Genomic DNA, 27,894 nt, shown 5'->3' with positions numbered 1-27,894 from the left:
AAGTCATAGAATTGTTTTCATATTAAAGGCACATGTTCTTTTTTACAGGTGTCAGGAAGAAAGCCTGGGGGCACAAGACCCCAGCGACTCTACAAGGAGCCAGGCGAAGAACTTGTTTCAAAATGTCTTTCTCAGGAGTTGCAACACAGGTAACGCAGATAACACATGAAAATAATAAATCTCCACCATGAAGCTCTTTGGTGGAAAAGCAAGTACCTCCAAAGATGTGGTCGCTGGCAGAGGAAGCGAATATACTAATTTTTCACTGTGTTGCCCTCATATATATTGCTTGTTTTGGTACCACCTGGAGGCTGGCAACCCTAGAATCAAGCTACATCAATAAGGTTGCCGGGGAGGACCAAAGCCAGAGGAACTCAAGGACACATGATTGACAAAATCTGAAAAGCCATTCCCAACATCTTCCCCAAGATATGGACAGTGTTTTTTTTAAACACCAGAGTCAGATCAGAACGCAGGAAAGATTAGGCTGGAGCGTAGGAGAGTGAGCTTTGTCCACACCTGCCTTTGGTTTGCTTCTTTCCTCCCTCTGAACATAAGAGGCAACCTCGCTTCCAGCATCCTGCCCAAAAGCCCTCCTCTTCTATCCCTTGAACCAATAACGCTGAGGTCATCGTTACAGAAATACTTTGCTATTCTGGCTCCACACACCCCTCTGCATGTGACGGAGATGGTTTGCCTTGCCTTTCCCCTTCTTGTCCTCCTCCCCCCCCCCCACCTCTAAAGGACAGATGGTACATTCCTCTGGTACAGCATTCAGACTTGAGATCCCTTCTCGAGCAAAAGAGCTGCTGGCAAGCCCGCGTACGCTTACCGAGATCACCCCAGGCCGGGCAGCAACGATTCCAGAGTCTGGCGCCAGGCCCCTCGTCTCATTCTAGGGTGGCATGACACTTTTTGGCAGCAGGGAAGGGTGCTGGCGATGTAAGTACCGATGGTGCCTCCATGATCCCTTTGTGTCTGTTTGCTTGCATGTTTCCTTGCCTTTCAGACCCAAAACAAGATGGCAAAAATGCTGCCTCCAGAAGGCAAAAACGGTGGCATAGGGAGGGGAGGGCTGAGAACTGTTGACAGCCCCCCCTCCTTGCTCCCTTGAATACTATAAACATAGCAGTGTACGTAGTTCTTTGGGGGGGTGGGGCGGGGGGGGGAAGAAGATTTATTTTATTGTACTTTGCTGGGAGTGTTAGAGCATTTTGTTCTTGCTTGTGAATGCAGAAAAATGACCCTCACTTGCTGAGAGAAAGTTAGATCCAAAGAGTGATGTGAATATACAAGGTCTGGCTGCCCCGGAACAGCTCCAGAGATGATTAAGGCAACTGGGAGAGTGTATTTGCACAATCCAAACAAGAAAGGATCGTCGCAGAGGTCTGGGTTTGAAACCTCAGGGTTTGTGGGCGCAGCATGCTGAGCTGTAAGGACGTTGGAGTAAAATAAAACACTTGTCCTTCCAGCTACAACATCCTTCGCCTGTGTCCTGAGGACCTGCCTTGTACACCCTAAACATGCATACCAAAGAAAGCATCTTTGGAACGGAACGGGAAAAGGGAAGCCAGCTGAAATGGGGCTGGAGACACTGGGGTCCAAATTGTGGCTCTGCCACTAACTTGCTGAGAGGCCTTGGGCACGTCCCTTGATGTCAGCTTTTCAAGTGTGCCTTTTAAAGGTTTGAGAGGCCCAAGCCCAAGCTGCAGAAGCGCTGGAAGAGTTTAGCATCAACAACAACGACAACTGCCCCACAGTCAAGATAAAGCGGTCGCAAGCAGACCGGAATCCTATGCCAGCAGGTGACATGGGACCCGGCGTCCACAGGCAGCGCTAGGGAAAAAAGCATTCATATGGGCAAACGAGGGGTGAAGTTGTCTGAGAAAGCAAGCTTTCCCTATTAAATCTTTCCAGATGGCAGCCTTATTCTCTGTGTTACATTAATGTTCGAGTCCTAAAGCATAATTTACTTAGAGATAAGTTATACTGACTTCAAAACGATGATGATTTGTATCTCAGTAAGATAGGTTCAGGTTTGCTGCCTTAATTAAAAATTTAATTGAAAACTATATTTTTAAAAAAAATACTGCAGTAGGTATTAGGAGCTGCTGTTTGCTGAATTGAGAATTCTTATTTTTATATGGCCACTTCAATATGCACAGTACCTTGCAAAGTAACAGCCATAAAGGTTCCTGCCCCAAGGAGCTTGCAGTCTACAGTTTGCCTCAGAGAAGGCAACAGAAGGAGGGGAGGAAGAGAGAAGCTAGAGGAAACAGTAATCCTTCCTGGTCTTTCTAATAGAAGGTTTTGCTGTTACTAACACTGCTATTTTGAGATAAGGGCTGTGTGAGTTCGTTGGCCTTTTTTTGGGTGGGCAAATCAGCATTCTGAATGGGCGCTGATCGCCTTGCTGTCCCTTTGATACCACCTAGGCTGGCACCATTATGCATTTCAGCTCCCAGAATATGGTTATCCACTAGGGTTGCTGATGTAGCATATTTATTTATTTAATTCGATTTATATTCTGCCCTCCCCACTATAGCAGGCTCAGGGCGGATTATATACAATATAAAACATGAAAAAATATATATACACTTTAAAACAAAATCACATAAGTATTATAAATATTTAAAACAATGTGGCAGCACTTCTCAAAAAAGGGATCCGCCACTCATTCCTCTCCACAGATGTTTAACAGAGAGGCTGGGCGGAAAATACATCTGATAGGGAGGGCAGATTTTCCTCTGTTCGGCTGGCAGGGAGGCCCTAGCCAGCATCAACCGTATGCCTGGCGGAACAGCTCCGTCTTACAGGCCCCGGCAGAAAGATAGCACATCAGGCTGGGCCTTAGTCTCTTGCAACAGAGCATTCCACCAGGCTGGAGCCAGGACCGAGAAGGCCCTGGCTCTGGTTGACGCCAGGCGGGCCTCCTTGGTTAAATGGCTGGGCTGTGAACCAGCACTTTGCTAGTTCAACTCCTTCTACAGCCCTGAGGTCAGCATGGCCTTGGGTAAGCCTTTTCTCTCAGCTTCAGGTCCCCAGCTGTATTGCGGGGATAATAATAACACTGACTTTGTTTAATGCTCTGAGTGCGGCACTGATCTGTCCAGAGGGGTGGTATATAAGCACACTGTTTGTTTGTTTTTTATTATTATTATTATCATTGTCAACCTCCAGGTGGTGGTTGGAGATCTCCCAAAATTACAACGGATCTCCAGGTCATAGAGATCATCCTCGTGGAAAATAGTGGTTATTTCGGAAGGTGGACTGTATGGCATTTATATACAACACTGAGGTCCCTTCCCCCTCAAACTCCCCTCCCCAAACCCCACCCCCCAGGCTCCCCCCCCCCAAATCTCTTGGCTCCCCAGGCTCTACCCCCAAAATCTCCAGGGCTGGTAGGCAACACTACCAGCCCAGATTTTTTTTATGAGCCTGAAAAAAAATGAATGAATTCACCTGCCTGTGAAATGCTGTGAAGATGCAGAGTACCGTATGACCTCTGGGTAGGGTTGCCAGCTCCAAATGAGGAAATCCGTGGAGATTTTGGGGGTGGATCTTGCAGAGGGCAGGGTTTGGGGAGGGGAGGACCTCAGTGGAGTAGAATACATGGAGTCCCACCTCCAAAGGAGCCTTTTTTCCGGGGGAACTGCTCTCTGTGGCCTGGAGATCAGCTGTAATTCCGAGGGACCTCCAGCCACTACCTGGAGGCGGGCAACCCTGTCTCTGGGATGGGCCTTCCAGGTTGTTGGCATGGTTTTGCCTGCTTCCTGAAGAGCCATCCTGGTGGCGGTTTCCTCGGCCCCCAGCTTCTCCTCTCCTGCTCTCTCCTCTTTCTCCCTCTGTCACGTCTTTCTCTTTCCCTAGATGTAGACATGGCCCGAGAACCTAAGCTGAGCCATACCAGGCCTGGTCAGAAGCGGCAGCATGGCGGAGGCCTCTACCAGTGAGTCTACATACAGTTCTTGTTGGGGAAAGTGGGAGAATGCGGAGCAGTACTGGAGATGCTCCACAGCTGATGTTCCAAGGGAAAACAGAAGAGTCTGTTCAGCATGAGGCAAAGGAAGGAGCAGGGGTGGGGGCAATTGGACCTGCCTAGAATGGCTGGGATATTCCTGTCTTTTCGGTTCAGCGTACAAAGGATGTGCATTTCAGGAGTGTGTATAAATAAGCAGAATTGGGAACAGTGACCTGAACACGGAACATCCAGTTCCCAGGTTCGCTATCCGCTCGCTGCCTTCAATAGCAGCGAGGCCCATTTCAGGCAGAGATTGTGTGCGCTTGCATACAACAGTGGTATAGATGGAAATTATTTATTTTTTCCCATAAAGATCCAAGAGCCAGTTTCTTGTTTCTTACAAGAAGATGACAGGAAGGACGGTCATCATTTGAAACAAAGAAACTTGGGCCTCGCAGGCTCAGCGGTCACAAATCCAGGCGTGAATAGGCAGAAGTCAACTGCAACCAGAAGATAATTCCAGACGAGCAGCCACGTTAGTCTGTAGCAGCAAAATAAAATAGCAGTCCAGTCGCACTTTAAAAGACTAACAATATTTATTCCGGCACAAGCATCTGTTAAAGCGCGCTCTGATACACAAAAGCTTATGCAGGAATAAATTTCGTTTCAGATGCCGCTGGCCTCCTCTTTTATTTTACAACCGGAAGAGAAAGAAGGACCCAGAGATGAAATCTGCTGCTTTAGCAGATGTGACTTTACAAATGATCAGAGGGTCTGTTCATGTGGTCATTGTACTGCTATAGTAGTTGTGGGAACAACATTCGAAAATCCTACCATTGCTGATTCTCAGCCCTGGCCAGGTGATCTTGTGAATCAGTTACCACGTATAGGATTTAATTGACTGCCCATCTAAAGGTTGCTAGTAAGCATGCACAATATTTTTTTGCAGCTGCCATCCATGGGATATGTTGTTCAGAAGCCCATTTTTATGGCTTACAGGTCAAGGAAAAAGGCTTTAAATAGTGCCCATAGCCTTTCCCATGCTTGGAGCTATTGGGGCTATCCCCTAGACTGGGAAAAGGTATGATGACCCAGAATTGCAAGTCAAGAAGCAAGAAGTACATCTAGCATTGCCTAACAAGGGTGTAACAGACTACCTGTCCCAGCATGCAATGCTGGTTCTCGATCAGATATCAGATACAGAATGGAAGGAGGGAGAGAACTATTAGCGCATTTGCAAGCTTTCTTGCCGCAGAGACAGAAAAAGACCAGAGTGACACACAACCTGAATTCCCAGTAAAAACGGTGATGTTGATTCTCTGATTGCAACGTAAGATCCCTCACCCCCAACCCCCCGGCATCTGTATGTTAAAAACCTAACACACTTGGCTTTGGAATTTAGAATGGGAACCTAATTTTAGCCCAGATGAGTCCATAACAAACGCAATAGTTTGCGCCTTGAGTCTTTCACTCTGTGTTTGTGCTTCATCCATGTAAGAACATGCCCAGGGCTAGACTCTTGATTCAGTGTGTGACATATTTTAGCCCAATGTTGCTTAAATAATACGTACTAAGCTATGAGGCATGGTTTGCTATGCTAATTCACAAGTGGAAAGAACGGCAACTGATAATTACCTAACCACTCTGTATTCTCTGTCAGGAGTCAGGAGTGACTCCTATGTGCACATTTACACGGCAAAGCCGAAAGAATCTTGAGAATTTTTAGTTCCGTGAGGTTGGGGAACTCTCAGTTTTTCCTTGAAGGTACCATCTGTATGATTTGAACCCAGCTTATGGCGTCTGATGTACATTTATAGCATAGGTGTGCTCACTGTTAAGCATGTGTTTATCACTTAGTCCAGTCTCTGCCTTGGCTATGCATATCCTTAAGTGTCACGAGTTACTGCAGAAAGCAAAGCTCTTAGAGCTGTTACTTTAATTTCTAGTCCTGTCCTAGGCCTATAGCAGAGCCACAAACCCAGAAACGTAGATGGGGAAGTGTTTCCTGGCATGGTGATAATGTAGTTAAACTTCACCTGTTTAATTTTTTTTGTGGTGTGCCGCTACTCAGGGCTCATTTTGAGGGGGAACACGCAGTTCCGGCAGTTCCCCAAAGAGGTCACATGTCAGGTGGCCCCGCCCACCTGACTCTCGGCCATTTTGGGCTTGTTTCAGCCTGGATTGGGGCCAAGACAGCCCGAATTGTGCCTCTGACGGGTGGTAGATCACTCTCATGCTCAGCAGCGGCCCAATCCTGACCATTCTGTGCCCCTTTTCAGCCATTTTCAGCCCCTTTTTGTCATTTTGGGCCCAATTTCGGCCCTGAATGGCCAGGATTGGGTCCAAAAGAGCCAGGATAGGTGATGTCAGGGGGTGTGGCATATGCAAATCAGTTATGCTAATGACACACTTCCAGTGATGTTAAGGGGAGTGGGATATGATTATGCTAATGAGATGCTAATAAGTTCCTCCTGCTTTTTTTCTACAAAATGACCCCTGCAGCTACTTAAGACACAGACACAGAGCCTTACATAGGCTTGGAGTATATCCTCCAGATAGAACAGAGTTTCGGAAATAAAGACATTTAGTAAGCAAAGCTTTTCCTGGCATCAAGATTTTAGAAGGTTGCTTCTTAAATCTCCTGTCTGTTGCATTTGTATTCCTTCCTTCCTTCAAGGAGCTTAGATGTACACAGTTCTCTGCATTTTATCCTTACAACGATCCTGTGAGGTAGGTCAGGCTAAGGAAGAAGGCCAGTGAGTAAGTTCAACAGCTGAGTGGGTATTTGAGTTTGGATTCCCCAGTCCTAATCCGATAATTTTAACTACTCCGTCATGCATTTCCCGTGTGCCAGTTTGCAGCACAGGAGTAAGTCGGTTTTAAAAGCTTTTGTCAGGCATGTCATGTAATTATTCCTCCACCCCACCCCACCCCACCCCTGGACTTCGTTGACTTTATTACATTTGCACAGATTTCTCTGCAATCCTTTATTGCAAAACATGTGTGTGCTTTTACAACGGCTGAGGCAGAATTTATAAAGCCTTGTTAACGTTGAACGTTATTTAGCAAGACAAATCTCTTCTTTTGCCATGAGAATCCAGACAGAGGACGCTTCGGCCAGTTTGTTTCATTTTCACTGTGCCAAATGTTGATTCATCGGCAGCAAGGGGGAGTGAAAAAAGGTGATACTCATCTGGAGGTTGTTGTTTCCCTGTGTTTTCAAAAAAGGCTCTTGATAAAGGATAAAGCGTTCTATTTTATCACAGCTTTGCATCTTCCTGTTCAGCCCCCCACGTGGGGTTTCTTCCGTTGTCAATAAAACAGATTAGAACCTTAGGATTAAGTGGGTTTATTTCATGTATTTATTTATATAGCTGGTAATGAAAATTATTTGGCTGCAGCTGTTCGGTCAGGGAGGCGGTAGGCTGCTTTTCCATCTCCTTGGTGGAATATGGGAATAACTAGTCAGCAGTAAACCCGCTCTAATCTCTCTCTATTTCAAGAGCTAGCCAAAGCAGGAACATCATTTGAAAGATCAGGTGCAAAATAGAATGGGATCCATAGTACAGGCAGGACAGGATAGGGGGCACGAAAGCAGAAGTCCTGCAAGAAGTAAGTGAACAGGCAAGACTGGGAGTGGGAATTGGGAGTGAATCACGTGCGCCAGGAAAGGGCCTTAGAAAGATAGAAGTCCAAGGACAGACAGACAACTTCCAAAAACAGCCGAACGTGCACAGTTTCGTCAGCAAAGTTTTCCTGGAACGTTGTCAAAGCAATGAAAAAATCTCACTTGCTATTTTCTCTGCGTCCAGATACCATTGAGGATAGTATTTCAAAAAGGCCAACCATCTTTCGTGGTAGAGAGTGAAAAGATGCTTTTTTCTAACTGGGGTCTTCTGAGATAGAACTGTCTGCAGGGGCTTCCTGAAGGGATGTAGCCTGAGCTACTAAAGCAGGCCTGGCTTTGTTTTTATGTTTCTAATTTATGCATGTTTTTATGGTTTCTAATTTATAATAATAGTTTTATATATTTTAACTATATGTTTTTGTAATCCGCCCTGAGCCCGCTGGAAATGTGGGCAGGGCGGAATATAAATTGAAAATAAATAAATTAAATAAATAAAATCTGAGGAGGAGTAGAAAGACAGTGTGGTGTAGTGGTTGGACTAAGATCTGGGAGTTCCCACTGTGTAGCCTTGGATCCATCACTCTCTTACACTAACCTATCTCATAAGAATATAAGAGTAGTTCTGTGGGATCGACCAGTGGTCCATCTAGGCCACCATCTCACACAGTAGCCAACTAGTTACTATGGAGGACCAACAAACAGGGCTGAGGCCTTCCCCTGATGTTGCCTGATTATGAAAACAGGAAAAGGGAGTTCGAAGCCATGTGTGCTGCCCTTAATTTCATGCAGAAAGGAATAAAAACGCACGAGAGAGAGGCAGTCATGAATCAAGATCTCATGCCTCAAGTGGCCTGTTCAGCCATTTATGATTTCCCTAAGACTGGGGAAGGTTCTCCAAAGGGCTGAAGCAATTGTTTTGGTTATGTTCTAGGTTCTCCTCTCCTTTTCAATCCGCAAGGGAAGGGTTTTTGATGCACCGCCAGCCATCTCTTTGCTACCAGTTCATATCAGCTCTAGATTATGTATCTCGCATGGCTGTTTCCAAAGGATCCTGGGAACTGAAGTTCAGTGAGGGTGCTGGGAACTCTTTGTCAGAGACACATTCCCGGTATTTCCTAAAGTTTCCTGGAAAGAGGAAATAACTGTCAAAGCATTGTAAGATCATAATGTGACCACATGTAAACCAGTGTGATGGGAGGGTGGCGTAAAATGAAAAATGCTTAATGGGTCTCTCAGGTGCAGAATAGTCCTCCTTACAGTTCTAATTAGTGTTGCCAACCTCCAAGTGAGGGCTGGAAATCCCTCAGAATTACAACTGATCTCCAAACTACCGAGTTCAGTTCTAGGGTTGCCAGGTTCCTATACCCTCCCAGTGGGAGTGGGGGCACTTACCTCATACCTCATGCATTCTATTTTTTGCTTATGTTCACTCCCGGCACTTGCATGATGTCACTTCTGGGAAGTGACATCATCCCGGCAGCTATGGATGTGCTCCAGCGCTTCACGCAGGGCAAATTCAGCCTATTGGCACCAAAATCGCCCCCAGCAAAGCGCGGGAACATGCCCACAGCTGGTGCAATGATGTCACTTCAGCAGTTGGTGGGCAACAGGGCAATAGGTCCTGGGAGATTGCCCGCCACCAGCGGGCAACTGGGAAACTTATTCCCCTGGAGAAAATGCTAGCTTTGCATTATGGCATTATATCCCGCTGAGGTCTCTCCCTCCCCAAACCCTGCCCACACCAGGATTAGCCCCCAAATATCTAGGAATTTCCAAACCTGGAGTTGGCAACCGTCATTCTAACCATTTTGTATGAGCAAGTCTGAGGAGCCAAGAGACGAGACCGGCGATCCAGCAGATGGAAACTTGGAAAACAAAAGGACTGAACAAAGAGTCCCAAAATAACTTCCAGGGGAAAACAATAGCCGGACCACAGCAGCTTTTCCCAAATTCCTGGCTTCAGCTCTCCCCGTGTCTGCCAGCATGCTGCTTGGACGTGCCTTTAAAAGGAGGGGTGTTGCTATTGCCGGCCGGCATGAGCCATTGTTAAACCCCTCGAAATACCACAGACCTCTTTGTCCTGCAATCCACAGCTACCTGAGCTAATGCACCAAACGTTCCCAAGCTTCCAGGTCTCCCTTTCCATTTGCACCGTTTGGGCTCTGCATGGATTTGGCACAACTGAAGGGCTGGGCTCTTCCCATGCCTACAATAAAGCCTGTGAAAAAGGAACAGGGAAAATAGAATTTATCGTGGCAGGAATATTCACAGGCAACCCCCCTCCCATCTGTCCAGTCCCCTGCTTCCTCTCTAATTCTCTTGTCTACAAGAGCTCCCACTGCAATAAATTGTTTTGCCTCTAACGTGACATGTACGTTTGTGCTTTTGTGCCACTATCAACTGAACGCAGCTGCTCTTCCAGAAGCGGACGCCTTGGTCTGCTGGAGCAGAGGAAGTAGGGATGCGGCTGAGAGAAAAACGTGCCCTAAGCAGAGTTCCATGTGTGTTCTGCTCCCACAATAATCATGCGCACACACCAACCCACTAGAATTCTGTGGCCTGTATAAAGGATGCAAGGAAGTGCGCGTCGATCTAGCAAAATTTATTCTGCCAAGTGGGCAGAAAAAGGACTCGCCAACTTTCCAAAGTCCAAATTTGTCAGTACTGTTCCCTCACTTAAATGACGATCGAGGGAGCCAGTGTAGACGGATCCAAAGCACGCACTGTGCTGCAGCCAGTGCATGTTACCACCACAACTGCTGAGTGGATAAAAGCTCCACAAAATCAGCTCCTTTTGCATTGGCACGTAAGCTCTAGAGACTGATGGCACAGAGTCATGCTGAGGGGGGAGGCTTCCGGGAGGAAGCGAAGCTGAAAAAATTTCAATTATTCTGCAAAACATTCCAAGCATATGTCTGGCAACTCGGCTCCCACACACTCCCCTGTGGGATGACAATCAGTTTCCAGCTCCATGGACAGAATTTTTAAAAATCCTCTTTAACCTGAATATGTGACCCAACAAAAAGAGGAGAGAATGCAGCCTCCTCAATAGTGCCTTCGTTCCCCCAAACCCTGGGCATATTTCTGGGCAATGAAGTGGACTTTTTCCTTTGTTTTGAAATCTGTTGTGTGGTAGTAAGAATGGCAAGATAGAGAGATCTCTGTCACAGCCAATATTCAAGCTCATTCCAGGACAGGGCCCATTCTAGCTCATTTCCTAGGGAACCAAATCAAACCATTACATCAAATGCAAAGGACGGGAGTCCTGTACCCTCTAACAGTTGTGTAAAAAAGGGAATGTTGGCAGATGCCATATGCATTGCTGTGTAGCATTAAGAAAAAGCTGCACTTTCAAAAAACTCCTCTTCTACACAGATATTACGCTCAGTTCTTTCTCCATTGTCGGCTATTGCTGCTCAGTAATAGGTTGGCCCACAAGATTTTCTCTCCAGCCTTCTGTTTCCCCCCCACCCCCCACCCCAAGACTTGTGACAGGCACATCACCTTCCTTCAAGGGAGGCGTTCTTGGCAGACAGCTTCTTCATTTGGATCTGAGGGGCAGACAGCTTCTGCTCCAGAACTACTGACCGTGAAATTTAACTTCAGAAATCTCTAACTGAAGATCAGTAGAGTGACAGGGCCCATTCCCCGCCTGCGGGTGTGAGATTCTTCAGTGAAACCCAAAGCAGCTTTACCCCAGTGTCTCAAAAGAGGATATGAAGCCATCTTGTGGCATTAGATCTGGGGAGTACTGAGGTACCGTCTCCCCCAATTCTTGTGGACTAGCCTACTTATCATAGGACTCCAGGATTCACTTTTAATCTTTAATCTCCTCAGGTATTCCAGGATAGGTATTGCCTCAAATATAAATTGAATTGGAAAAGAGAGACACATGCCCTGAATCTGAATTGTGGAGGTAGATATCGCTTTGTTTGCTGTGCGCAATATGCTACCCCATACCCACAAAGTTCACCTGTTCCAGAAGACAGAGTATTTCTGCTTTTATCATCTTTTCTTGACAAAAAAGTGCACTAGGCATTTCCATGGTCCAGAGGTTAAACAAGTATGATACACAGAAGGAATTTGCGCTAAAGAGAACCTCCACATTTAGGGGCAGCAAACCTCTGAAACCCAGTGCCAGGAGGCAACATTGGGCAAGGCCCTAGCCTCTGTGCAATGATGCTGGCCCTCTGCAGTGTCTGATCAATGTGTGAGATGGGACAGTGGACTAGATGGACCACTGGTCTGATCCAGCAGCGTTCTTCTTATGTTCTTATGAGGCTGTAACGAGTCCGTTGAAAGGTCTTTTTGAGGGTAGAAAGGGAACAGGCACACTGAAAAGCCTAACAAATCTTACACATTTATATGCCCTGTCTGGGAAGGGGTTTGCAGCTCACACACTGAGCACATGTCTTGCATGCGGATATCCTCCCGACATCTCCAGTTAAAAGGACCTCATGTAGCAGATGCAAGAAATGACCCTTCTCTGCCAAGAACTTGGGGACCTGCTGCCAGTCAGAGCAGAAAACATTGATGTAGATGGGCTAATGTTTTGACATGGCAGAAGGCAGATTCATATGCATGGAATTCCTTCTATGCACATGTGATGGCACCATTTGGGATGCGATAGGGTGACCGCTTTTGGAGTAGTATGCACTGAATTACCACCAGCAGCACCTGTGATCTAGAGTATGATGTTACCTGGATGGGGCTCCTTGCAAAATAGAGGAAATTAGCAAACAAGGAGTAGGTTTAGCGAGAGGTCAGTAACTAGTGGGATTTTCCACAAACTTTAATGGGGTCTGTCTCCTGAGGAAGCCAACGAGATGGGGGGGGTGTTTCCAAGACAAAAGTAGGTTTTATTGAAGAGATAAATAGCATACATACATAGGTAGATTACTAAATATATATATCAAATAAACAAGGATCTGAGGAGTATAGCCAGAAAATGGGGAATAGAGTAAGGTTCAGGGTTATTTGTCTATCAGACAAGAAGTGAAGTCCGCAGAGAATGACCGGTGTCCACAAAGAGAAGCCCAGGGCAAACCCTGAGGGTGTGACACTTGGGTCCCAAGGAAGTGTGCACACTTTGATTGGCTCAGAACCCAAATATAGGGTGGAACAGCCCTTGGGACAGAATGGTCCTATATACAACGGGCTTTGATATTTGTCTGGGAGTGATAAGGACTTTGATGATTTTTTGATCAACATTTGGTCTAGAGATAAGGGGAGCAATTGCTTATTTTAGGTTCCTGCCAATAAAACAATAATTCAACATTCTGTTTGGGCACCAGAGTTACAATTGCTTATTCAGGTGCTCACCAATAAAACTGTAATTCATCAAGTATCTTTAAAGATTGGTGATGTGTCTCCAAGTTAAAATTAAGTTTTTCCCAGGAAGGAATAAAACTATCTATAAAACTGATGACTTGCATTGGGGTTCTCACCAAACTGGGATGAAAGAGGAAGGAATGTCAGAGGGGTGTTAAAGGGAAAGATCTCTCAGGTGCCTTTCTTGTTCCAAGATCTACAGGAGGCAGGAGTTCAATAAGCCTAATTGCCCCGCATTCCATTGGCATAGTACGTGCGTTTCAGTATCCCAGGCTGGATCTGGTAACGTTTTGTCCCACTGGACACGAAATAAATCAGATTGAGTGGCTTATGTCTTTCATATCATAAGCAGTCATTGCAGCAGGGGCTAGACAACCTTGAGGCAGATGGGCTAATATTTTGACATGGTAGAAGGAAGATTCATATGCGTGGAGTTCCTCCAACTATGTACATGTGATGGTACCATTTGGGGTGAAATGGGGGGTGACCACTTTTGAAAAACTTATGAGCAGCCTGCACTGAATTACCAGCATCTTCTCTCCTTTGCAGCAGCAGCAGCTGCGATCTAGACTATGAAGTCTACAAAGAGGATTTTCCATACAGGTAGGTTTAGCGCTTTGGCCTCCTTCCCTCCCTCAGTATCTACTCTTTCTATTCTTTGAGGTATCATGACAGTGAAATGGGTGTAATTTTACACATCTGTAGGCCTCCATATGTATTCTCCTTGACTTTGAGCTGCTGTATTTGAAGAAATGCGTCTTCTCCCGCTCTTCTCCTCCACAGGGTCTACGAATACCAGAAGATTCCTCCTCTCATCAGTCATATCCCTGTGAAGACCAAGCGAAGCCACCTAGGGGCTGGGGACAAGAGCGCCCTGGGCCCTCACACAGGGTTGAGAAGCAACAGCAACTCCATCGCAGGCCGTACAAAGTGTGAGTGTTTTGCAGAAAATACTACGGAGATCGGTTTTGCCGTCAGATCCCCTTCTTGGTCATCGTCAACGTTAGCCAATTCTGCATTAGTGCCTTTTGTGGTATCCTATCAAGCCTCTAGCATGGATTGGCTGAGTTGGTGAGGTGATATGGAATGTTCACAAACATTCCAGAAGCCTTCAGCATGGATTGGCTGAGTTGGTGAGGAGATATGGAATGTTCATAAACATTCCAGTTGCTTACAGAACAAAGATGTAAGCATGTAGTCCAGTTTCTCTGAAAGAAAAAAAGACTTCAGAATGGAGAACAGACCAAATAGGATGAGAGGCATTGCAAGATCCATACTGAATTACAGACAACAGACAGAGTGGGAAAACAAGTACCTTTTTAATGAGATGCTTGGAGTGATGATTAGGATCAAGATATTAGAAGTTTGGAGTATGATTTTTTTAATGTTAGTTTCAGAGGCAAGATATGCATAAAAGTTGAACTGTAATAAACCTCTGTTTTTAAAAATGAAAAGCTGCTTTGGGAAGCTGCCATGTTGAGTCTGGGGGCAGTAGAGGGATATAAGGGCTTAACTTTCAACCATTTTCCTGCTAACCCTCCTCCAAATCTTCTTTCATCTGTGCAGGGTCTCAGATGCACATTTACCCTTATAAACATATATCTGGAACCCCATGAGCCATAACTTTAGTTTAAACTTGCAGCCTCCTTAGGCTGCTTTTCATTTTTTAAAAGTCAGTTTCATGACATGCAGGTGATTTACAATTTTCCCTTCCATAACAGCTGAAAGAACTGCAGGCACAACTCTAGCACCACCCCTCTCCCTGGGCATCCGCTGAATGGCAGAAACATAACTTAACCCTCCCATGCTATGTTTTCCTTGCAGTGAGAGCAGAGGAGCTACACTCCATCAAAGGGGAACTAAGTCAGATCAAAGCCCAGGTGGACAGCTTATTGGAGAGCCTGGATCGGATGGACCAACGACGGGAGCATCCGACAGGTGAGGTGGTTTGCATGTGATTAAGAAGACAGAGCTGTCTTCTATTGCAGTGGTCATTGTACGTTTCAAACACCGCCCCTTAATGTAATTCAGTGTCTTCCATCTTGTTAATCCTCTTTTCAGTATGGTATATCAAACTGTAGTTAGTTTTGTAGCCTTAAGGGTTTTTTGTTTGCTTGCACTGTTTTGCAGTTCTTCAATTCTACCACCACTGCATTGTTTTGTTCATTAGACATCTTTGCTGTTTGACAGAACTGTTTTTATCATATTTTGTAATCTGCCTTGAGCCTCTTTGAGAAAGGTGGGCTATAAATGATGTTCCTCATCACCATCATTATATATAGCATCTATATATCCAACACTACAGAATAACATATGTAAATAACGACAACAAGAAAGAGAATCCCTGCCCCCAAAAGATTACAATCTATATGTTTACAGGCTGTGAACAGGAACAGAAGATGAAAAATAAGAAAATGAAACATTTATGTAATGGTAAAAAGGATGCAGTGTTGCCCAAAAAGGAGTACACAAAATGAGTGTCATGGACACAAATAGAGCAGGTGGTCAGAACAATTCCAATATGACAGAAAGCCAAAGAATGTAATTTAGAAATATCCAGTTATGTCAAGAATTGGAAGGGCTCTTATGTAGTGGGAAAAGTCTGCATTTGGGCAGCGTAACATCTCTGCACACACTGACCACAAATGACATCTGTTGTGTTTTTATTCTGCCCTTCCTCCAAGGCACTCAACGTTTTATTTATCCATTTAAATATTTTTATTCTGCTTTCTCACGCACTGTGGTGACACAAGGCAGCGAACAGAGAGGCCTGCCCAGCAGGGTTGCACAGTTTTCTCCATCTTCATGGCTGAGGGGAGATTCGAATCAGGATCTGTATTTATTTTTAGGCCCAGTGTAGCTTTGCAGACTGCAGCACCCTCCCCACTTGTTAACACACAAACTGACTAGGCTAGGATGCTTAACTCAGGCTACCAGCTCTGAATGGCCCCTTCCCCCTGCAGGCTCTAAGGAAGGCAAGAAGAAAAACCTGTCCAGTGGCGAGTATTCAGCAGGGGATACGTCCCGGAAGAAGGAGAGCGCAGCCAATGACAGACACACCCCTGTGCAAGAGGTTGACAGTGCTGACGAGAGCACAGACACCGAAGAGGCAGTAAGATGATAACTAGGCTTTGTGCTGCCAGAATGAAATGGCAAAGATAAAGCAGAGAGAACTGCTGATTCTCTTTTTCTTTCATGCAAATTCAAGCATGTTGGGTATCTCTGACACTAAGGGCTGTGACGATATTCCATGTTGTACTGTTGCAAAGACACAATGAACACCATCTATCGCATTGCCATCAGATCTAACCAAAGCCTGACTTCACCAGAGCATCTACGGCTGTGATATTCCACACAAAATAGAATTCCCCAGGCACCCAGAATATCCGTGGTGCGCATTGTCCGTCATCCTCTTAAATCCTTTGTGGCACCTGTGGATTATTGGGCGGGGGGAGAATGTCTGTCTTCTCTCTTCTCTCCCATCATGCCCAAACAGACTACCACCCACTCCACGGAAACCCGAGGCAAATTATGTCTTTGCAACTAACCAAGTGGAAAACCCTCCCGGTGTGCCTCTATTAGCCGAGGCCTGCTCCTCCGGAGCTGAGACAATTAAAGGCATGAAGAGTCACAAAGAAGCTAGGCCAGCAGCTTTGGCTCTCATTATGCGTCCCAGCGCACTCATGTATACACATATTCACACCCCCTCCGAGGCTTTTGGGTCTATCAGCTGGAAGAACAAGTTCCTTCCTTTCATTGATGCCAGAGGGAGGGAAGAGTGGATGGTGGTACAAAAATGTCCCCAAAGGTGAGAAGGGCAGGCTCCGTTTCCCAGTGCAGTGGGGGGAGAGCAAGGAAATACAAAACTCTGTGGCAACACAGATTCTACACTGAATTACAAGATTTGGGTCCAGTGGCATCTTAAAGGCCAACTAGATTTCCAGGGCATGAGTTTTCGAGAGTCAAGAAGGGAGCTCTGATGCTCGAAAGCTCATACCTTGCAAATCTAGTTGGTCTTTAAGGTGTTACTGGACCTGAATCGTGCTCTTCTACTGCACAGTTACCTACCTGAAACACAGTGAATTGCATGACTTATGCTACTAGGCAGTTTTAAATAGATGTTATTTTTGCATTTCTTCTGTCCCACAGCATCTTTCCCATTTTGTCATGACAGTATAACCAATGCTACTATTGTTCTTGTAATATTTACTTGATTTATACGCCGACTTTCTCATCAGTGGGGGACCCAGAATGACCTCCATTTTTTTCCTCACACCAATCTTGTGAGGAACGTTAGGCTTCAAGATTGTAACTGGCCTAGGGTCACCCAGCAAGCTTCCACGACAGAGCGGGGATTTGAACCTGGGTTACCCAAATCCTGGTCTGATCCTCTTAACCACTCACTGGTCTGCACAGCTCATTCCCCTCTAGAACAGGGGTAGGGCTTAAGCACCGATAGCCATGCCAAAAACAACAAACCAAAGAGCTGCAGAAAGGGGGGAAGTAGACCTGATGAGACCCCAGGTGGATGCCACTCTAGGCCAGTCTCCTCCATACTTCCGTATCTGATTTAACACAAGATATCACACCATCATGCCATCCCATACCTGGCCCCTTGCCACCCAATCAGCCAGTGCACAAAATACGTGTGTGTGTGTGTGTGTGTGTGTGAGAGAGAGAGAGAGAGAGAGAGAGAGAGAAGTGTGAGTCTTCACTTGCCACTGCACACCTACCTGTGCTTTGCCCCTAGAAGGAAGGACAAAGAGGGGTGGCCCAAAGGGAGATCTCCCTCCGAAGCAAACTCAGAACTGGCAACCTTGTCCTAGCAGCAGATGCGTAGTATTCCCACCTCGAAACTCCGGCTATCCTAACAACTCTGTCTTTATTGAGGGCAACCAGAGCCTCGCATTTTCAGGGGCCGGAGTCATTGCAAAGTAATGTGCGTATTATGTGCTGTCAAGTTGCCTCCAACCTATGGCAACCCTATGAATGAAAGACCTCCCAAACGTCCCATCATTAACGGGTACCCTGTTAATTAGCTTGAGCTACGTATCTTACACAAGGACAAAGTGGTCCTGAGAACAGATTCTACCTTCATACCCAAAGTGATCTCTCCCACAGATCACTGGAATTAGGTCTACTATCCGTTGACCAAATACTTTCCATCCCAAAGTAGAAATGTGGCACGCTCTGGACATAAGACTCTGAGTGATTCCGCACACGTTGGATAATGCACTTCCAATCCTCTTTATAGATCATTTGGAACGGATTTTTTTTGTGTGCAGAACAAAAAATCCACCTCAAACGATTGATAAAGTGCATTGAAAGTGCACTATCCAATGTGTGCAGAATCAGCCTTATTCTAAAAGCATTTCTTTATAGAACAGAGCAAATCTGGAAAACTGCTTCCTTATCTCTCTATCCTCACCGAGTAAAGGAATGATGTCTAAATCTGCCATTAGCAGTAACCTAGAGACATGCATCATCGAAGCACACAACATTCAAAAACTAGACATACCAGCTAGGATTACTACTCACTCAATACGAAGTGCTGCGCCAGTGTAATAGTTGCCAGACATGCTACAGTTAAGAAATTTGCAAGGCAGCTACTTGGTCGTCTGTATCTCCCTTTGTTAAACACTATAAGCTGAACACTTACGACTCAGTGGATGCATTTGGCAGAAGAGTATTACAACATATCTTATGACCAGATGACAATGACCCACCCAGAAAACAGGGACACTGCTCTGGGAGGTCCCATCAAGATGTCCTCCGCCTCAGAGGGAGAACGTCCCATCTCTGCAAAGTCTGCTCAGAAGGAGAAGGCTTTAATAGTAGGCAATCCCCCCCCCCACCTGTTTTAAACAAAGATACTGTTTTTGGCTTTTGTGCCAAAACTGTTGCAAACGTTTTGAGTTTAAATGATTTGGTCAAGTTCTCCCCACCCCCGTGGGCAAGCATCAAGGCCTTCTATGTGTCCAGCAACCAGCAGTATTTCTACAAGCCTAAATTTGGGCATGTTACAGTAGAAAGATACATGAACGGGGACTGTTTTTCTGTTAATAAATAGATGGGGGTCCTTGTTAGGAATGGGATTTTAGTTTACTGAAGAGAATAATTTTCAGTTTCCTTTTCTGAAGTTTATTTATTAAGAACCCATCACAACTAAATGTGGAATGTCTTGGGTGGGATTTAAACAGACTTTTTGCACTCACCCACATACTTGTGCTTGGACTTCCTTTTCCAATCAGAAATTTGGATCCCACTCTTGGCTGAGAGCCAAAACACACGTTAAGAAAAACCTAGGTTCAGCACGTGTTCTCTTACCTCAAGGTTTGCCGGGATCTGTAGGAGTCCTGGAAGCTTAAAGTAGGCGTCCTGGAAGCTTAAAGATCTGTAGGGGTCCTGGAAGCTTAAAGTCCTGGAAGCTTAAAGGATCTGCAAGCGTCCTGGAAGCTTAAAGGCGTCCTGGAAGCTTAAAGCTTAAAATACAGGCGCCTGTATTTCCCTTTCCCTTTTTGCTGCTCTGTAAATGCTAAACTTTAAGCTTCCAGGACGCCTACAGATCCCAGCAAACCTTGAGGTAAGAGAACACGTGCTGAACCTTAACGTGTGTTTTGGCTCTGAGGGGCCAAGAAAGGTTACATGTAGCACAATGGTTAAGTGGTTCGGCTGTGAATCAGCACTCTACTGGTTCGAATCCCACTACTGCCATGAGCTCAGTAGGTGGCCTTGGGTAAGCCATTCCTCTCAGCTTCAGCTCCCCAGCTGTATTGTGGGGATAACAACACTAACTTGTTCACCGCTCTGGGTGAGGCACGAATCTGTCTAGAAGAGTAGTATATAAACACAGTTGTTGTTGTTATTATATTAGAAGAACCCCAGGTTCAAAAAGCTTAACTTTGTTAAACATAACATGGGAAGCAGTATCTTTGCTCATCTGCAGAAGTGGAAGATATATAACGGAAATCATTTTGGTGCCTGAAACTGTGATTTAATATAGCCCAGAGCTATGATTTCGGAAGAGAAGGGTGGATAAAAGCATCTTGGGTATTTTTTGCAGGCGCGAAATCACATGCTGGATCATGAGAGCAACCAGTAAGAGCCCCGGAGTACTGCAACCCCCTGCCCAGCATCCCTTTTCCTGTGTTTTGTATTTCTTCCAATGCCTCCAAGCTAGTGGCGCATCAGTTACCCAACAGTGATGGTGCAGAAGAGCAAGGAATGTGCGTGATTTCACCAGCACCTTCCTCTGGTCTGGAAGAGAGAGACTCATACGACAGGTGAAAAGAGAGGAAGCTCTGTGTTCTTTGTTGTGAAAACGTAAATATGCCAACCTGGGAGGAGGGTGGGAAGCGCAGGCAATGAGACTGCACAACTGTAGCTGCCCACCATTAAACTGAAATAAAAACAGAAGCAGTCTCCTACGGCTGTGATGTGTTGCTTTGGTATACTGGCTCAGTACGTATCCAGGACGGCTATTAATCTTACTGTCTTATGTCAGATCAGAGGATCTTCACATTCTCATCTTGCGCCTCCTGCACAGACCTGGGGATCGGCCTAGTTCCTAGGATCTGTGTCTTCTGTGTATGCTCTGTTTTAATACTTAGATAACAAAAAGAAAAACGTCCGTGATATACAGCGCTTCCCAAATAAAGACAAAATAAAGTAGTATATTCAAAATATTATAGAGGTGTGTTATTATAGAGGTGAGAGCTGCTGCAGTACAGTGGTTAAGTGGTTGGGCTGCAAATCAGCACTCTACTGGTTTGAATCCTACTACTGCCATGAGCTCAGTAGGTGGCCTTGGGTCAGCTGCTCCTCTCAGCCCCAGCTCCCCAGCTGTATTGTGGGGATACTTTTTCACTGCTCTGGGTAGGATACTAACCTGAGAGCCAGTTTGGTGCAGTGGTTAAGAGCGCGGGACTCTAATCTGGAGAGCCGAGTTTGATTCCCCACTCCTCCACTTGAAGCCAGCTGGGTGATCTTGGGCTAGTCACAGCTCTCTGGAGCTCTCTCAGCCCCACCCACCTCACAGGGTGATTGTTGCAAGGATAACAACATTGTAAGCCATTCTGAGTGGGCATTAAGTTGTCCTGAAGGGCGGTATATAAATAGAATGTTATTATTATGTCTAGAAGTGTGGTATATAAGCAGTTATTATTATTTGTATTAATACAAAAGTACAACAATTTCAATCCCGTATCAAAAGATAACTTGAGTAAATAAATCACTGCCTGCACATTTGAGATTTTGAGCGCATGAAGACATAGAAAACTTCATTGTTTAGTTCGGGAGATATATTTGATCTTGTTTGTATGTTTGATGCTCTGCCAGGGACTGAAATGCCGAAACATGGGAGTCAGCCAGACGCACCGTCTTGCTTGTGACACTTCACAGATTGCAATTCATTCATGCTATCTTTTGATACTGGATTTAAATTGTATTTTTGTACTGATACAAATAACTAACCCACTCTCTATAATATTTTGAATATACCACTTTGTCTTTATTTGGGAAGAGCTGTATATCACAGTGGTTCTTCTTTTTGTTATCTTGTGCACGCCGCGATTCCTCCGATATCACTGTTTCAAAACTTGTCAGGAGGCCTGGGAACACGCAACAACGTCCAGCTAAATAAGCAGAAAATTGAGTTAAGATGTAGGATTGTCAGTTATTTGATCGCGGTCCATGAAACCAAGAACGCCCTCATGTAGGAGGCGGCCTGCCTTAAAAAACAATCACTTCACAGCATCATCCAACAACAAAGGTAGGCGTGCTTTATCTGACTTCATCATGGAAGTATTTTTGATCTGATCAAATGCCCGGTATTAAGAGCTCTGTCACAACAGAGAATCTCCCGTGTGGTATTATGTCTTCACAATTGTTTTAATAAAGGATATATTAATTGAGTACTGTTTCACAAATTTGTTTATACAGAGTAAGGGATGTAATAAACAATTTGTATATTCTTTTGTTTCTCTTGACACAACCATATACTACACCATATATTGCAACCTCCCTAGACCTCAATTATACAGGCATCTTATGCGTTCTAAAAACAATTCATTAAAGTGTCCCGTGCTCAAAGTGCTATCATAGATGTTATTAAAGTGCAATTGCTTTTGGCATCTTATGACACTATTTCTCATATAGAACTCGATTTGCCTTGCATACAGGTACAATACAGGTACAGTATAAGGGTAATTCCAGACACTGTGAATGTCACAGATCAAAAGGACCTATAATCATAGGTTCACGTAGTTGGTTCTGTGACTGCATTCTCTAACGGACGGTCCAGATCCTTGTAAGGTCCGTTTCCAAGCTTCTTTCTCAAAGAGCACAGATGTCAAAGATTCATCATAGTTAACCTTCCATATCCCTCTTTGATTTGTCAATTACTTCCATTTGTGTCCTTTTGATCTGTGACATTCACAGTGTCTGGAATTACCCTTATACTGTACCTGTATTGTACCTGTATGCAAGGCAAATCGAGTTCTATATGAGAAATAGTGTCATAAGATGCCAAAAGCAATTGCACTTTAATAACATCTATGATAGCACTTTGAGCACGGGACACTTTAATGAATTGTTTTTAGAACGCATAAGATGCCTGTATAATTGAGGTCTAGGGAGGTTGCAATATATGGTGTAGTATATGGTTGTGTCAAGAGAAACAAAAGAATATACAAATTGTTTATTACATCCCTTACTCTGTATAAACAAATTTGTGAAACAGTACTCAATTAATATATCCTTTATTAAAACAATTGTGAAGACATAATACCACACGGGAGATTCTCTGTTGTGACAATTACATTACCGTGTTGCTCTATTTTGTTGTACACGGTATTAAGAGCTCAGCACCAGTTTGGCAGCCTCCTCTTCCTCTAGCAGCATTAAAAGCCCTTCCCAGATGCATCCAGCCACATGCCCCGCCCACAAGCTTTCGAGAAAGGTTGCTCTGAGGGGAGCCATCTTGTTAAAGAGGGCCTCATCGCCCGAAAAAAGGTTCTAGGGTATGTTCCCCCATGGTACATGCCTATTTACTTCATTCCCTAACCCACTTTTCTCCCCAATGGGGACTCAAGGTGGCTCACATTATTCTCCGCCTCTATTTTATCTTCACAACGACCCTGTGAGGTAGGCTAGGCTGGGAGTGGCTGACTGTTCTAAGATCACCCAGCAAACTTCAATGGTACAGTGAGGATTCAGACCGATTGTAGTCTTGACACTCTAACCACTACAACCACGCTGGCTCTCTAGCTGTATCCAGGGACATACTCCTGCTCCATGGGCCATTTTAAAATATCCTTTTAACATTTTTAAGTGTTCTTTTCAAAACATTTAAAGTGCAAACCCTTATTACCTTTATAAACATCCCAAATCCCTCAATGGAGGTAGCCCTCTCACCTCACCACACATGAGAGCATTGCACCCCTATTTAAAAAAACATCCTAGGGCAAATTCAATGTGCTGGGGATTAAATTCACTGGCAGCTTGGCTTACCAGTATCTTTCTGCCCATTTCCCCTCCCTACTCTAGTATTTTACAAGTCCCTTTCTCAGTGATCCTTTCTTTCTCGCATGAAAATAATTCTGTTCTTCCACATGTGGACTCACAATTTCCTCAGCGCCATATAAACTCGCATGCCCCAGTGAAATATGAAAAGAGCCAGAAATTATGATTTACAGATTATCACAGGTTAGGCACCGCACAACCCCTAAATCCATCTACTTACTGAAACTAAGCTTAGGTGTGTAGAGAAATATTTCTCTCTCTCTCAGGCTATCCCCTGCTGTCTTGGCTCCCTTCCTTAGTTCCAATTTTAGACTGTACACTCCTTGGGGTAGGGATATGGCACAGATTCTATAAAACATTGTGCACAATGACGATATTAGCTAAATAATAGGTAACAACAAAAAACCCACCCTGCTTTTCCTTCCAGAAGAACAAATTCTCAAACCATGCTTATGAGATCCACACCAGATTCATGTTTGGAAGATAGTCACATCAGAGATACTTCCTGCACATATAACCAGCAACAAGTAACCAGTCTCTGCCAAGTCCACATACAACATTACTCTCTAGTATTTACTGATGCGCACCTGACTTCTGCAGGAAGGAGCCCAGTTTTGCAGATACCCTTTTAAGCACAAAATTTTATTGTTTATATCCTTTATTTGCAAAAATAACTATGAAATAACCTGCTCCACAGAGCAGTCCATTTGTAATAACAAAGATGCTTATTTTAAATAGAAAAAGTAACTCAAGTGGATTTACACATACATGTAAACGTGGTTTAACTGCCTACAGAAACTTGAGAACTTCCCCAAGAGGAAAAAAGTGTAAGCATTTTTCTTGTTTTTAAGCATGGGGTTAAACTGAGACTTCCTCCTAAGTAAGCAGGATGCAAGAACATGCTCACAAGCCAATTCTTTTGACCAATGAATTAAAAAAAATTTTTTTTTAATCTGTCCCATTTTAAAGACTTCCACAAAAAAGTGAAAAGGCAGCTTTGGGGGGGGGGAGTCACACACCAGGCATCATATTGAAAAGCTCAGATGGAAAAACATTCAAAATCTTATCTGCCGCAAACAACTAATTCCATTAATCTATTCACAAAAATATATGTCCCCCGCCCCCCCATCTTCCAAGTTTCCCCTAAATCTATCGTAGCAAAGCACAAAGTCACACATGCGCAGTGGTCTCTCCACAGATGCCGTTCATCCAAGCCTCTGCTGAAACCTGCTCACAAATGTCATTCTCTGCAGTTTCTAGAGTCTCCTTCTACTGCTATCAGAGGTTCATCTTGCCAGTGGATTCAATGGCTGACCGATGGAAAATGGGTGGCCTATTCCTCTTGAAGGGACTGAGGGGGGTGCTTGCAAAGGAGGCAGAGAAGAGGCATTGGCCCAACAAACCCAGGCTGTAGATCTTGGATTTGGATACCTCAATGGAACAGTTTCTAAGAGTGGGAGATGGCTGGAAAAAGTGGGTCATGTCTGTTGCCCCATGCCAAGCTCTGTAGCACGAATCCAGTTCAGCATTATCTATTCATAGAAATCCCCCGCCCCCAAATCCACAAAGTAATAGGTATTCAGCAGTCTTTTAACAGCAGGTAGAAGATGCCGTTCATCCAAGCCTCTGCTGAAACTTGCTCACAAATGTCATTCTCTGCAGTTTCTAGAGTCTCCTTCTATCGCCAGCCTGTCAAAGGCTCGTGCCAGTGGATCCTATGACCAGCCAGAGGAAATGTGTGCCCTGTCCCTCATGAAGGAGGCAGGGAGGGCGGCACTGGCAAAAAAGAGGGAGAAGAGGCATGGGCCCAACCTGGGCTGCAGATATCCAGATTTGAAGATTCCAAGAGCGGAGATGGCTGGAAGCAGCGGGTCACATCTGTTGCTCAGTGCTGAGGCTCTGCCGCTCTAATGGGGACCACAGCCCAGCATTTAGATATTAGCTGCCAACAGTACTGTGATCTTCATATTTGGTTACCATGTTAGAGATTCCAAGACGGCTGGAAAAAATAAGAGTCCCGCCTGATGCCCAATGCTGAGGCTCTGCCACTCTCATAGGCACCAGAGCCCAGCGCAGCAGTTAGTGGTTGGATGGCAACGGTACTGTGATGTTTGTCTTTGGATACCTTGTTAGAACAGATTCCAAGAGTGGAAGGTGGCTGGGGAAAAATTAGGGTCCCGCCTGCAGCCCGAAGCTGAGCCGTGCCTCTTCTAAGTCCCGGTGGTGGCAGCAGGCGCCTCGGCCGCGTCCTCCTCCTCCGACGGCTCAGCGGTCGCGGCGCGCTTGGCGGCGCGCAGGAGGCTCTGGCGCAGCAGCGGGTAGAGGCGCTGGCAGCCGTCGAGGGCGAGGCGCAGGGCCTGCGCCCAGCTGTCGGGGGCCCCGCCCTGGCCGCTGCCCAGCAGGCCGGCCACCTGGTTGAGCGAGGGCAGGAGCGCCACGGTGAGGCGGGCGGCGGCGGCGCGCTCCTCGGCCTCGCGGGGCTGCAGCAGCCACTCGCCCCCCGAGGGCGGCCGGCAGAGCGCGCAGGCCGCCACCAGGTCGTAGAGCTCCACGCCCGCGTCGGCCAGCGCCAGGCCGGCGGCGCAGAGGGCGGCCGCCAGCGCCGAGCCGCCGTCCTGCAGCACCAGCGCGCTCACCTCCAGCTGCGCCCGCGGGTAGCGCGCCAGGCGCACGGCCGGCTCCAGCGCCTCCTGCAGCGCCAGGCTCAGCTCCGGCTCCCGCTCGCCGGGCCGCGAGCGGGCGCCGCGCCCCGAGAAGGGCGCCCGGCGGAACTCGCACACCAGCCGGCCGCGGGGCTCGCCGCCGCCGCCGCCGCCGCCGCCTGCCGCTTCGCGCGGGCCGGCCACGGCGCACAGCACTTTGGTGCCGCCGTCCAGCTCCACGTAGGCCGAGCCCTTCGCCTGGCTCAGCAGCCCCACGCGGGCGAAGAGCGGCTGCAGCGCCGTCGGGTCCCGGCTCGCCTCCTGCGCCGGCGGCGCCTCGCCATCCTGCGCGGACGAGGGCACGAAAAGCAGCGGCGACTGCGACTCCTCCGGCCCGGGCACCCGGCGGTGGTCCAGCGGCATGGCCTCTCCGCCGAGGGCACGCCGGAAGGGAAGCGGCAGCGCGCCGCCCGCCCAGCAGCCAGCCCGGCCGCGCCCTCTGCCGGCTCCCGCTCGCACTTCGTTTCAGCAGGACAGGAAAGGCGCGCGACGTCGAGTCCCTTGCAGTGGAGGTACATCAAGATGGGTAGCAGGCTCAGTCTGTATCAGTAGAAAAGAGCAAGAGTCCAGTAGCACCTAGAAGACTAACAGAATTTGGAGTCGGTATGAGCTTTCGTGAGTCACAGCTTACTTCTTCACATACCTTCTTCAGATACTTTTGTTCCATCAAGATATCCTAACCAGTTTTAGCCCATTCAATCATACATACATTCTGTGACTTGTTCTTCTTCTGTCTCAAGTTTCAGTACAAATTTAGCAGTAACACATTGATCATTTGTACGTCATTTCCTCCTCTTCAGTTGATCAAAGTCATATTGTGGCTTATCTGCTTGAAACCTTTCCACTATTTGCATATAAGTAAACCCAGGGCTTTTTTTCTGCGAAAAGAGGTGGTGGAACTCAGTGGGTTGCCCTCGGAGAAAATCATCACATGGCTGGTGGCCCCGCCCCCTGATCTCCAGACAGAGGGGAGTTTAGATTGCCCTGTCATCTAAGCTCCCCTCTGTCTGGAGATCAGGGGGTGGGGCCACCAGCCATGTGACCATTTTCAAGAGGTTCCGGAACTCCGTTCCACTGCATTCCTGCTGAAAAAAAGCCCTGAGTAAACCACTGGTAAATATATCCCGTTAAAAAGTCCTCGCTTGATTTTAACATCACCCTGTGAAAACATTAGCATCTCTCAAGAAGTTAACCAATTTGAGGGGCTTACCATCTCCTTTCTAAAATGTACTTCTTACAGCTATACCCACAGAATCTAGGTTTATATTGTCCCAAAAAGTGATACTAGTCGGAACCTTTTGCAAGTTGTTTTTTAAGCTTAACGGATTTCCACTCAAGTCTGTTGAATATGGTGCCTTCCATGAAGATAGAACACAGCAAGAGACCAGTAGCTCCTGTAAGACTAACAAAATTTATTGTAGGGTATGAGCTTTTGGGGGAGACAGCTTCTTCAAAAATGTTGTCAGTCCATGGCACCCTCTACTTTTTAAACAATGTAAGGATTACATAGTGGGTGACATGCAAGCTCCTGGAGAGAGCTTGCCAGAGTAGACAATACTAATCCTCAGTGGACCAAAGGTCTCCCTTAGTACAGGGATGATGTTATTGCTCAACGGTAGAGCATCTACTTCGCGTGCAAAAGGTCCCGACTTCAATCCCCAGGATGCAGCGTTAAAGCTCTCTCTACTTGAGCCCCTGGAGAGCACGGCTAGTCCGAGAGCACACAATGCCCTGACCCTAAAGTGCTACCT

At 46.1% G+C, this 27,894-nt stretch overlaps 2 protein-coding genes across 4 annotated transcripts; one reads left to right on the top strand and one right to left on the bottom strand.

Annotated features, from left to right (window-relative positions):
- The first annotated feature begins 766 nt into the window (after nt 1–766).
- Nucleotides 767–20,335, top strand: LOC129344090 (heterogeneous nuclear ribonucleoprotein C-like). 3 transcript variants are annotated; one of them, XM_055000587.1, is made up of 7 exons: nt 767–942; nt 3,871–3,949; nt 13,473–13,523; nt 13,704–13,852; nt 14,745–14,858; nt 15,884–16,032; nt 19,984–20,335. In XM_055000587.1, the coding sequence occupies exons 1-7, from the start codon at nt 906–908 to the stop codon at nt 20,020–20,022; spliced, it is 618 nt and encodes a 205-aa protein (XP_054856562.1). In that variant the 5' UTR covers nt 767–905; the 3' UTR covers nt 20,023–20,335. The 3 variants fall into 3 exon arrangements, with proteins under 3 accessions (XP_054856562.1, XP_054856561.1, XP_054856563.1); XM_055000586.1 differs by having other exon boundaries at nt 13,470–13,523; XM_055000588.1 differs by lacking the exon at nt 13,473–13,523.
- A 2,354-nt stretch (nt 20,336–22,689) lies between these two features.
- Nucleotides 22,690–26,520, bottom strand: EXOSC6 (exosome component 6). Its single transcript, XM_055000159.1, has one exon. The coding sequence runs from the start codon at nt 26,504–26,506 to the stop codon at nt 25,652–25,654; it is 855 nt and encodes a 284-aa protein (XP_054856134.1). The 5' UTR covers nt 26,507–26,520; the 3' UTR covers nt 22,690–25,651.
- Nucleotides 26,521–27,894: the final 1,374 nt, after the last annotated feature.

Source organism: Eublepharis macularius, chromosome 16, assembly GCF_028583425.1.
Source record: "Eublepharis macularius isolate TG4126 chromosome 16, MPM_Emac_v1.0, whole genome shotgun sequence".
In the NCBI taxonomy this organism is placed as follows: Eukaryota; Metazoa; Chordata; class Lepidosauria; order Squamata; family Eublepharidae; genus Eublepharis; species Eublepharis macularius.
The sequence above is the reverse complement of the archived record's forward strand: the minus strand, read 5'-3'. Positions and strand labels throughout refer to the sequence as shown.